Source organism: Rhinopithecus bieti, unplaced genomic scaffold (assembly GCF_001698545.2).
Source record: "Rhinopithecus bieti isolate Rb0 unplaced genomic scaffold, ASM169854v2 scaffold_19114, whole genome shotgun sequence".
Taxonomy (NCBI): Eukaryota; Metazoa; Chordata; class Mammalia; order Primates; family Cercopithecidae; genus Rhinopithecus; species Rhinopithecus bieti.
This window is the reverse complement of record NW_016809444.1, coordinates 351,247-363,876: the sequence shown is the minus strand read 5'-3', so window position 1 is coordinate 363,876 and position 12,630 is coordinate 351,247. Positions and strand designations below refer to the sequence as shown.

The window sequence follows — 12,630 nt, the reverse complement described above, 5'->3', positions numbered from 1 at the left end:
CTTATATAATGGTCTTTCTCTTTCTTCTGGGAAATGGGACTCAGCAAAATTAGTAGCAAGAAGACCAAAGGTGTGCTGGAAGAGAAACTTGCTGGGGTGACCTCTTGCTGTTAGCACTGAACAGAAAACAGTGCTGAAAACCCACTGCCCTAAGCCCTCCTGTCCAATGCAAGTATAAAGGGAGCATCCTGGAACCCCAGCTGCCCACTGTGGACAGCCGAGCCCCTGTCTACTCTCTATTTCCTCCTAAACAGGGCTGCCCTTGTGGGAGAGAGGACAAAGGTGAAGCTCGAAGGTGGGAGGAAAGTAGCCACCAGATGGAGTGAGGAAAGTCTCAAGAATGGGATACTGTGTGGGAGAAGGCTTGACGTCAGGAGCAGGAGGGGTGGGTAGAGGTTCTCTTTTGTGGATCAAAAGGACAGGAAGGAAAAGCAGCAGATGAAAGAGGAGCGTGCACTCGTGCAGATAGGAGCCGCTTCTTGAGGGAGGACAGAGCCCCTTCCATGTCTCTTTTATGGCCTGGAAGAATCCCTCCTCTTCCCACTTCTTAGTCAGATGTGTGCATCTGCAAATCTGCCAGCCCCTTGAGCTAATGTTTGTGCTAAAGGACATGATTATATCCTGGACTTAATTTATGCATTTCTTTGATTCTGATGCAGCTGTGTAAGCCATGGTTATTTTATTTACTTTTCTCTGGACTCTCCCTTTATGATTTTTGCTAGACTGCTTGTTCCTTTCTCTTGCTGCTTTTCTGAGCTTTTGATCTGTTTGCTTATGTGGGTTAGGTGGAGGAATATGAAATTCCTGCTTTTCAGCCATTTCAGCCTACCAAAACAGCAATTTCATATGGCCCAACTGAATATTTTCAAGTTAAGATTACAATCGTGAATTCCCAAGGGAGCTGGATTGTAGCCACCTGCCCGAATTCCTCACCTTCCAGAGGCATTCTGTCTTTGGAACTGAGTGCCTGTAATCTTCTATCATCTTCCCCACCTTCTATAGATTTGAGGAAGATGGGAAGATGAGGCTAAAGACATACTTGATAGAAGAATACAGGCACTCAGACTGGCCTGGTATGGGGCCTGCTTCCCACCCATCGAGCCCAGTCCTCCACAGGCAGGTGAGAGACCAAAGACTTGGGGACGACCTGCCACTGAAGAGGAGGTTGTGGTGACAGAAAGCGAGTTAACTGTCAAGAATGGAAAATGGATGTGTGAGCTCATGCTTAGATGGCAGCCTCTATGCCAGGCACTGCTCCCAGTGCTGCCCGTGAATGTCACAACAATCCCGTGCCGTGGGTACTTGGAATGTCCCCATCTGCCATGAGGGAGCAGAGGCACAGAAAGGTAAGGCAGCTCACCCACAGTTACATAGCTAGTAGATGGCAGAACCAGGATTTGAACCCAGGTAGCCTGGCTCAGGAGTCCATCATCTCAGCCACTCCACTACAAAATGTTGTTTGACCAAACAAGAATCAACAAGTGCCCATTTGTCCTTTATTGTACACTGCTAATCTTATTATTTATCAAATATTCCTGCCCAGCCTTTTCATTTCAATGCTGTCCTGGCATTGTTGTTGGCTTGGATGAAGTAGTTTTTCTGGATAAACTCTAATATAAGTCTATCGGTAATTATCTTCTTGATGATTAATTTTCCTGGGATTTTACCACCATCTTCTTCACACTTGTGCAGCCCTTGACACTTGACAACGCAGTTTCAGGTTCATCTTCTCATTCATTCCTCACAATCCCTGTCTCCTGAAGAAGGCAGCTGAATTCACAGGGCATTGCTAAAAAGACGCCTTGACTCCCTGCTCCACCTTTAGGGGCTGCATGACTTTAGAGAGCGACCTAACCTCCCTGAGCTGTTTTCTTTGTTCCTAGATGGGGAATATTCATAGCTGGCAGGGTTGGTATCCAGCGCTGTCTGTGAACTTGTCTATCATGTAGACATAGTAGAGGCCCTTTCCCTTTTTGGTCTACTTGAGGCCTGCTATCCCATGTTAGTCCAAGTCACAGTCATTGGCATAAACTGACACCAGGTCTATAGGGTATAAAGCAAACTAACCTAGATACACATTCTTTACTCTATAGTTGGAAACTACTGTAGGTAAATGGCTGCTTTTAGAGTGTTTGATTTGCCATGTGGAGGCAATGATAGTAACTCCCCCAAGGGCTCCCTGTGAGGACTGAGGAAGGTAACGCACCGAGTACTACCAGGCCCTCTGTAAATACTCCGATAACAGAGCCATCTAGGTGTTGTAGTTGTTGTTACTGCTATTTGTTTGTTGTTACTTTTCCAACAAGCCTTTATATTCACCCTACCCAGCAGAGAAAGTTGCTAGCCCTATGGGACATTTTAAAGTTATAAACACTCTTCTGCTGTCTGTGGCTACTAAAAACATACTTTTACTAGATTTCAAGATGTTAGCATTCATTTTATCACTGGTTCCCTTCTGTTTGATGACTTTCCCAGGGAATAGTTCAGTCACGTGAAGATTTCTATATTTTATCTAGGAAAAGGTGGGGCAGAAGGTAAGTGACATTTAGGGAATGAAAGGATCATCATTCTTCTAATGGACCTGTTTCTAACATGTGTTCCCTTATCTCTAACAGATTGTAATGCTATAAACTTTTCTGTTCCATACTAAATCATGAGTTACATCAGGAAAGAAAGGGGACTTCAGCAATCCACACAGCAGCCCCATGCTGCTAGAGTCACCTAGATGTTGCCCATGTGTGATTACTGCCTATTTCAAAAGAAATTAAAATTTTTAAATTAACTATTGCAGTAATAATGGAAACATTTTAAAGCTTATGTTTACTATTTCTGGGAGAGAAGATAAACTTTTTTCCGGAGTAACATTAAACTGGCCTTGTTGAACTTACTTGCTTTCTCTCTCAGGAGCTATCAGCCTTTCTGAGGTGCCAAGTCTGAAGCTATTCATTCCCTTGGAGCAGACCACAGGTGCCTGCAGAGAGGAGGACAGCTGCCTTTAGACTGCCCCCCAGAAAGATGCCTGATGGTGGTGTGTTACTGTCTGGGCCTCACGTGGGACCATTTGGGGCAGAGGTGTGAGAGGGGATAGGGGGTGTGAGAGGGGATAGGGTAGGGAGTGATTTTGGGCTACTACTCAGACAGACAAACAGAGAGAAAGTAGAAATGTGGCTTTCCTGCTTTCCTCCTGTCTTCTGCCCCTAGTCCAGGCTTCTCTTACCAACCTGGCACCTGAGCCCATTTCTAGGTACTGTCTCCATGTACAGATATCACTCTGTGACCTGCCACTCCACCATCTCTTTCAGGAGTTTGTTCTTAAGATACTGGTCACCTGGGGGCAGAGCGCCTTCTCCTCTGCACAGTGTTGAAATGCATTTTTGTAATCCAGTTCCCTTTTATATCCTCCAACACCATCCTTAGTTGGGATAGTCTAAGTTTTGCTGCTGCAGAAAGTTCAAGGACTTAATTCAATTAAGACCTTATTTCTTGCTGATTTTACATGTTCATTGAGGCTCAGTAAGGTTTGTGTTTCACAGATTTTCTGAAAGATCCAGGCTGATGGAGGCTCAGACAGCTCAAAGCTGCACCATCTTGAGGTCTCCACAGACACTATGGTGGGGAAAGAAGAGCTGAGCTGGAGGATCTCGTGTAAGCTTTTGGAGTATCACTTCTTACAGACTCTTGGCAAGAACTAATCACCTGACTCTTCCTGACTGCTAGGGGGCTGGAAAATGAGGTGGATCCTACAGATAGTCAGTATGCAGATGATGCTTCTGCCACAACACATCCCCCCAAATTTTCAATATAATTGAGTCGATTACAGCTTTCCAATCATAAGTTAGTCTTTCTGAGGGTACTGGTTGGCAGGATTGGAGTTGTCAGTTTTCAAAGACTTCCCAGACTCAGGTTAACAAGCCTTCCTCTGTGCTCTTAGACAATGTAGTATGCATGTTGGTTATAGACCTTACCATATTGCATTAGATTTAGTTGTCAGTGTTTCTGTTTCTGTCTCTCTATGCTTCTCCATGTCTTAGCCAAACTTCTAAATCTTGAAGGCAGAAAACAGGTGTTTGGAGTTTTTTAAAGAAAAACATTGCTAATACTCAGCAGAATGGCTGGCTCTTTGGTGAGTCAGGAAGGAAGAAAGGGAGGGAGAGAATTAATGAATGAATGAATCAATCAATCAAAGCCACCTCTTAGAGTGTGTTAGTCCCAAACTAAACACATCTCTTATGGGTTGATTTTACCAGTGTAGTGGGCATCAGTCTCAGGATAAATGTTTGAGTATATAACAAATGCAACTTTAAATGTTTTTCTCTAATTCCTTTAATTTACATGTTGTGCTCCCATTCCACTAGGTGGGGGGAAGGAATTGCTGTCTGTAATTGCTGACCTGTAGTGTAATTCCAGGTCCCCCATCGCCTTTTTCCAGGGCCATGTCTAATCTGGAGGCCAAGACTATAAGGAGCTGGTATCTGTTCCCCAATGCTGTCTGTCTTGAAGGTATCTCCATGACACATTTTGTCTCATTGATCCTCCACTGTCAGTCCACAAGGTCTTGGTGGGTGCCCCCTAGTTCCTGTTTGAAAGGCTTTTGGGGTCCAGTTCACTATACCCCCAAGTCTCTTTGAACTCCATTAGGTCAAGAGAAGCCTTCTTCAGCCATTGAGGAGGGGAGCCCAGGGGACCTTGAGAGTCCATTCTGGGTTTCACCTATAGCCATGCCACATAAGCCACAGGCAGTGCAGGGCCACAGAAATCTCTGTGACCTTGTCTGACATATCACACAGCCATTTCTGCTCTAGGTATTTTGCTTTCCTGTATTTCATTCAAAGGGTGAAACATAGATTCCTTTTGTTCTATAAACCTACAAACATGTCTGAGCATTCTCTCTCTCTCTCCCAAGGCTTTGCTGTAGAGATGGCTACGGAGCAGGGCCCCTTTTCTCAGGAATGTAGAACATTTGCTTATAGTTTGTTTTCCCATTACCTCTCCTCTCCTTCTGCCCCAACTGCACTCAACACTACCCAACTCCCAACCAAGGGACATATTTCCAGTCTTGGGGACAAGAAGTCTAACTTTGCCTCTTTCAATTTTTTAAGTATCCACAAACATTAAAAACTCAATACCTAAGTTACTGGAATGGGTTATAAGGTCAGAAAAACGTGATTTTATGCATGTATGTAAAATCCATTAATATTTTGAAATATTCTGTTGCTATGCTAGTGTCACTCTCTGGGCAGTCTTCTTTTGTCCTCAGATTTAATTGAAGGCATCTTCATCTTGTCTCATACCCCGTCCACAAGTGTCTGCTGCCCTGTTGTGTGTACAGATGTGTTTGTTGGTGCCGTCAGTCCACCCCTTCTGCCTAGAGTAGACCTGCAGGTAGCTTCACACAGCACATTTGAGAGGCCTGACATAAAGCCAGGCTTCACATGGCTAGCCCAAGACCCTCTCCCCAGAGGCTGCACTTCTTTCTGGATTCTGCACCAAGGTTCAAAAACATCTTGTGCCCTCTCACAATTTGGTGTTACAGGCCTGGCTTACTTAAGCCCTAAATAAAAGGATGGAAGATTGTTCTTTCATTGTTTTCCTGGAGCATTAGGTCTGGCCCTTGTGGTTCACTCTTCTGTCCCTGCATGTTCTCAAAAGGGGAAAACATTGAGACTTCAGCATGGTCACAATAGACTGCAGTGCTGACAGCAGAGCCAGTGGACCAGGAGGAACTGATTTCTCTGTGCCTCTCACTAACACTGTAGGAAAAACTCTCCTGTCCGTGGGAACCCTGAGGGAAGACAGCCCATATAGGAAAGAGTTCAAGAGAGAACACCTGTTGGTTAAGTCAAAAATGAAAATAATGAACCTCAGACATCAAAAGGGAAAGTTGAAGCTTTAGAAACAGCTGAAGCTACAAATGGCTGTGGGAGATGAATGTGATGCATCCATTAAGAACAGGACTATGCAGTCCCTGAGCTCTTAGGCTCTGCACCCCAACCACACTTCCATAATGTACATATTGGAAAAGATGCCACTGTTAAAATATGGACTTTTAAGTAGAAGTATTCATGTAAAATATTTATGTGAAATATTTATGTAAAAAATGCTCAGACATGTTTGTAGGTTTATAGAACAAAGGGAGTCTATGTTTTACCCTTTGAATGAAACGTGAAATACGTGTGTGTGCATGTGTATAGTAAACTGGTGTCTTGAGAGTATTTGAGTGTCCTATAAGAACTTATGGTGAGAATGTGGAGCACCGGTGAGGTCACCTGGCTTTGCCTCAGGTCCCTCAGAGAGTTAGTGGCTTGGCAACATCTATCCAGTCCAGTCTTGGGGCTGCCTGTCCTATGTTTCTCCTCCAAAAGTCTTTTTGCTCAGAATTTTAACTCCCTATGATGATGCAGGAGTCTTCTTAAGCTACCTCTTAAGATGCCTGCTTTTAATTAATTTGTATTAACAGAGCCCGTGTAGGGAGAAGAAAATAGAAGGCAGGATGTGGGAGAAAGAGAATATACAGTACAACCCTAGAAATAGATGCAGAAAAATAATCAATCCGCCCATCATTTTAAATCTAGCCTGTCCACCCCCATGAAGACTACACACTGCCAGGAAAAGGAGAGGATCCAGCGTGTTCTTCTGTTGGTTGGTTATGCTGATGGCTGCATCCTCTGGAGTTAACAAGTCATATATATAAGTAGGAGTTGGAAATTAGCACAACATTTCCATGTGTGAACCACTGGTTGCAGTAAAGAGACTTGGCATGTCCCCACTAGGAACAGAATGTTAGCACTGACTTACATTCGTTTAGTTCTGTACAGATTAAATTGCATTTTCACTAGCTCATTGGTATCTTCAAGATAACCTTAAGGTCACTGTAGTTATCTCCCTTTACAGAAGCGGAAACTGAGGCTGAGAGTTCAAGAATCTGTCCAAAGTTGCAAGCTTGTGAGTCCAGGCCCTTTAACTGAAGTTACTTGTTTCTTCTATGGTGCCGCAGCTGCATTGTCATGACTTCCCAGTCTTTGGGGGCTCGTGGACATTTGTCAGAGTGCTGGGAAAGCTGTGGCTCTGCTGATTAAGAGCCATGCGCCAGAGGGACAAAAGAGGGAAGAGAAAGCGCATTAACAGAGCACTTGCTGTGTTCCAGGCATGTAATAGCCTTTATCTCGTTTAATCCCTCTATTTTATTTACAACACTGCACTCTCCCAGCTCAGGGTTCCAGCCTCTGCTGTATCCCTTATAGACTTGGGTAGTATCAGACCTTTAAATCTGTGTTATTCTCTCTTCCCTGATCCTGTGTAAAGAATTTTTTGTACGTGATTTTTTGTGATTCACATGATTTCTTCTAGGATTTGCCTGCTGCCCTTTTTTTTTTTTTTTTTTTTTTTTTGTCTATTTTTCTACTTGGTTGTTTGCATTTTTCCAATTGATTTTCTTATTAATTTCTTTGTTTGCTTATGTAATCCTTTGTTGGTTTTGTGTTACAAATACCTTATACTAGCTGAAGGCTTACCTTTTCACTCTGTTCATGGTATCTTTCCATTTTTTTCTTTTATTTTAAAGTTTTGGCCCTTTCACATTTAGGTATTTAACACACCTGGATTATTTTCCATGAAATCTGTAATCTAGGGATGAAATTTTATTTTGCAAACACCGTTTGCTAAGTAGTTCATCTTTGCCTCTACTGAATTTCAGTGCCATCTTTGTGGTGTATCAAGTTTCCATATGTGCGTGGAACTGTTCGTGGACCCTCTGCTTTGTTTCATTCATCTAAATGTGTCTATCCCTATGGCAATACCACCCTGTCTTAATTACTATATGTATATAATGAGTCTGTTCTTCACATTTTTCGTGATTATTCTTAACTGTATGCTCTCGCATAGGTGTCTTAGAATCAATTTGTAAAATTATACATACACATTTCACTGTGATTTTCATTGAAATTGTACTGAATTACTAGATTAATTTGTAGAGAATTGGTATTTTTACAGTACTAATGCCTGATGGAACCTGAGTTTCACCTGCCATAAGCCTATGAAGGCTGGAGCTCACTCTTAATAATGAAATGACTTCTGGCTTCTGTCTGCCAGTTTCGCCATGAATGGAAAGCTCTTTCTGAATGGCCATCCTTCACTGAATCTTGAGTTCATTACAGCAGATATTTTTCTTGATGGTGAGCTGAAGGGAGAAATGATTATTGTAGTGCAATGTGCCAAGACTTTTTTCTAGCTGAGTGATCAAATATATGTAATTAGGGAGAAGAAAGCCTGTAAGAACAGTGCAAGAGCCAACTCAGCTCTGACAACTGAGTCCCTGAGATGGCCTGAATGAAAGCGCTCACATCCACCAGGGCACAGTGAGCAGCCTGCATGGGCTGGAAACTGTCAGCAGGACAGGGATGCAAAAATAGAATAGGACAGTGCCTTCAAGCCTGCTGAGGTTGATATGCCCAGCCAATTTCATTCCAAAGATTATGACCCTTTTCTTCTGATGTCTACTTTCCTGATCCTCCCAGCTTTCCAGCCATTAAGTACCTAAGACTCAAAGAAAAACAATGTAATAACGCTAATGTAAGTCCTGAATAGTAATAACGCTAATCCTTTGTTCTAGTAGCTTCCAATCCTGGTAAATGAGGATTTTTTAAAGATGAGAGCCTATTTCTTTTAATGCTTAAGATTTTCTAGAAATTAAAATAAGTGGCTTTATTATGGTAAACTACAGAAACATAATTAATATTTTTGGTTAAGGAGATAAAAATATAGTGATTGTTTGTGACCATAATCATAGTTGTTATGATGGTAAGTCATTTCTCTTTGCTTAAGAAGGAACTCTGAATTTTAGGTATTTTCATCAAACTCTTTTTTTCGCGCTAAAGCGCAAATATTCCTAACCTTTTTAGAGTTAGGAATACTTTGGATAATTTTGAAACATGCCATTTCTATCTCTGAAAGCACTCATGGATATGTTTTTTTTTAAATGGAAATATTTAGAATCTTTTCCTATGAGATCTTGAGGATCTTTTTGGCATTCTGAGATAAACCTGTGATGTTCACGGCTGATAATCACAGCTTTAGAAAATGCATTTTATACCAAGAAGGAAAACATAGCTGGCAAACCATCAGAACTAACTGTGGTATTAAAAATGCAGATCCCTGGTACCATGCCAAGAGATTCATTAGCCACCTGTGATAATTTTCTATGCTTTTGAAGCAAGAGTCTTATTGTCTCAATTTTTTGCAAATGACCTATTTCATTTTTCCATGATAGTTACTTATTCCAAATTCACGTGCTTTTATTTTCTTCTAAAACTAAAAAAGTTAGAAGATTATTTTAAAAGGATGCAGCATTTGCTTTTTAAAATCAGTTAATTTAGGGAAAAGAAAAGAATATAACCCCCCAAAATGTTGGATGTATAAATTCCAAATTCATTATTCCTTCTTGAAAAAAGAGAAAGGAATGTTAAAATTCTCATGAGTCTTTCTCATGAGAAAGGTTGGAGAAAAAGAGAATTAAATTAAAGTCAGTAAAATAATCATCCCATTTGAAACTTGTTATTTTTCATGACTTGGAAAGTATGCCCAGGAATATCTGATAACTGAAGCCTCTGAGAAGGCAATGTCCTAGCGGGAGCTGTAACTCTCTGTTGATAAGGAATCCTGTCCCTTTGGTATTGTTTGTTGGTAGTGGTGATGTTTTTTGAATTTGAGTCTTGCCCTTGACATTAGCAAAAGTACCTCTCATTTTCCCATGGATGAACACTAAGTATTGATGTAAAAAGACACATCTGTGAAAAAGTCAGTGTTAACATCCTCATACTCATTGCCATGACAAGGATATGGAATTATTTTACCAGACTAAGTTAAAATATATGTGTTGAGGGGAGAGATGTGGGCTGGGGATATAAAACAAGGCATCCCAACCAGATTTTCTGGGCTATGCCTTTAGTTCTCTAAACAAAAATAATTTAAATATATAATTAAATAAGATTCATAATGCTTATAGCATGCGAATATGATCTCATGAAATTTAAACAATAGAGATAAAAGCACAAGTCCCTCTTGAGGTCTCTTTTTCTAATTTCACCCCTTTCCATATGTAACCCCTTTCATCAGTTTTGATGTAGTGTTCTACATTGTTTTGTAAGTATTCACATACAAATTTATCTGCAAAGAAATGCTTAGAAGTACATAGAGCTTTTTAAAGCATTATGACATAATATTCTGCATATTGTTCCACAGCTTGCTTCTTCCACTTAATATGTCTTAGTTATTTTCAGACAACTCTATAGACCTTTTTTAGTGACCACATAGTATTCCATATTATTAATTTAGTCATTACTTATTGATACAGGAGTTGGTCAAGAAATATCTGCAGCTAGGTGGACACGGAAGGTTTGGTTATCTCTGAGTAGCTCAAAGACATTGAATGACTGCAGGGAGTGGACATCAGAAGGAGGCCACCTTCTCCTTCCACCAGTTGACTTGGAGGTTACTTCACCTACCTATAGCTCTGCTCAGAGGGATGTCTCTGATCAAGCATTAGGCAACAGTGCCCAGGCACTTTACTGAAATATATTTAAAACTAAATTAGGAAGTTGAAATAGCTTATCTATGATGTTAAACATGTGAAAAGAGAGACCAGGCAGTTTTGTCCTTGAGAGCAAAATTCAGATGAGAAATTTGTCATTAGAACAACAGGCATAGGTAATTCAATCTTTTAAATAAAAGAGTCATGACATCTATCTCTTTACAGTGTTGCACAGTTCTCTGGCATGGGCTCTAAAGAACTGAATAATATAGTTAGCTATTATCCTTTTCTGTCTTATGGTCTCTTTCTTTAGTCCTTAACCTTACTTGTCATGGTTCTTCTCTTAAGTTCCAGCTATTTGGGCATAAGAAGGAACTTAACATTTCTAAGACATGGTTGTTATAAAAGCAATATAATTTCAATGTCTTCCCCCACAACCACAGACCTTTTGATATAGAACTCAATAACATTGTTGCAGTATGGAAATCTTTTGTCAAATGAGATAAGCAGTAATACATAATTTGTATGAATAAAGAAACAAGAGAATTCTCAGTCCACACTGACATAAAATAAATATTGGGAAGTCTTATGATATAATTATATTAATCCAGATACAACTAAAAGAGATAGAATGTGTTTAAAATTACAAGTGTTATCTATCATTCAATAAAGCCCATTGGGAATATTTTTAGTGCTTATTATCCTTGTCAGTTTCTAAGACTGCTAAATAATTGTTTGCACTTTTAACATTTTGACATCCTGGAGCTCTTGTAGTTAGGCTTTCATTTCATGTGATTGTTTGGTAAACAAATGTTTTCAATGGACTAAAAATAAAGGTATACCATGTGTCTGAATTCAGCCCTCTCACATGGTTCTATTTTAGGCACATTGAAGGGTTGGGAGAAGAACAAGGAAGCCAAGATGGGTGATACAGCGCCATTGCATGGTGAGCTCAGGGTCTCTCTTCATGTCAGCCCAATATGCTAGCGTTTGGTTTGAATGTGTCCCCTCCAAAATTCAAGTGTTGCCAATAAAATAGTATTAAGAGGTGGGGTCTTTAAGATGTGATTAGACCAACAAAGCTCCTCCCCTATGAATGAGGATTAAGTGCCCTTATAAAGGGGCTCTATGGAGGGAGTTGGTTTTCTCTTGCCCTTCCTGTTAGGGATAAGGGAAATTCACAAAGTTAGGATATGGGCACAAGTTACTCACTGCATGGTAAGTGCTTGAAAGCCAGATTAATACTATATATCAATTAAAGAGAAGCTACAGTTGGTTCTGCCCTGTGAAGATGCAGCAAGAAGGCCCTCACCTGGCACTTTGACATTGACTTTCCAACATCCAGAACCATGCAGAAGTAAATTGATGTTCTTTATTAATTACCCAGTCTGAAATATTCTGTTATAGCAGCACAAAACAAACTAAAACGTATACCTAGCATAAGTTTAATGTCTATCTTCAACAGGGTTTTTGTTTTGTTTTGTTTTGTTTTGTTTTGTTTTGTTTTGAGGCATGAGTTACTAACAGTTTCTTTCATATGGGATGTTTGGAATTCAGCACATTCCGTAAGGCATACTCTTGACACTAGTGCCAGAGAAACTGGGGGCTGTAGCTGGCCTTCTTGTGTCAGGCATGCCATCTTGAATCATTGGGCTACTCCCACACCTTTGTTTTGTTTAAATTATTTTTTACCATTTTAGAAGATTTTATTTAGTAGTATCAAGGTAAAGTCAAATTCGGGTAGTACCAAATTCCCTTGTGCTTAATGACTTTTTTTTTTTTTGCTTTTACTTGCCATGGCAGATTTATATAGGTCATATCCGTAGTTATCTATCAGCTTTCATATATAGGCAAATACCATTTTGATGAGGAATATTCTTATATCAAAATGCTCAGAATATTTCCAAGGCCAAGCCACTAGCCCACTTGTTTTGAGTTATGTTAAGTAGAGTGAAATACCTTCTCCCTGGACCTTAGTCCGTCTCCCTTCTGTACTTCTTCTCCTGAGATGTCATTCATTGAGAGTGCTACCTACAGGTAACTTTAACAAAGCTGCCTTTCTCTTAGTGTCAGGCACTGTTTCAAGGGCTTTCCATATAGTAACT

The 12,630-nt window shown here is 40.5% G+C and overlaps 1 protein-coding gene across 4 annotated transcripts in view; it reads left to right on the top strand.

The window, feature by feature from the left end:
* The window catches only part of SCFD2 (sec1 family domain containing 2), a 270,684-nt gene that overhangs the window by 186,564 nt on the left and 71,490 nt on the right, over positions 1-12,630 (top strand). For 3 of the 4 annotated variants that reach the window (XM_017889333.1, XM_017889336.1, XM_017889337.1), the window contains exon 2: positions 11,409-11,471. The exons of the other annotated variant lie outside the window; for it this stretch is intronic. In XM_017889333.1, coding sequence (XP_017744822.1) covers positions 11,409-11,471 — 63 coding nt within the window. The remainder of the gene's footprint in view (positions 1-11,408; positions 11,472-12,630) is intronic. 4 annotated transcript variants of the gene reach the window in all.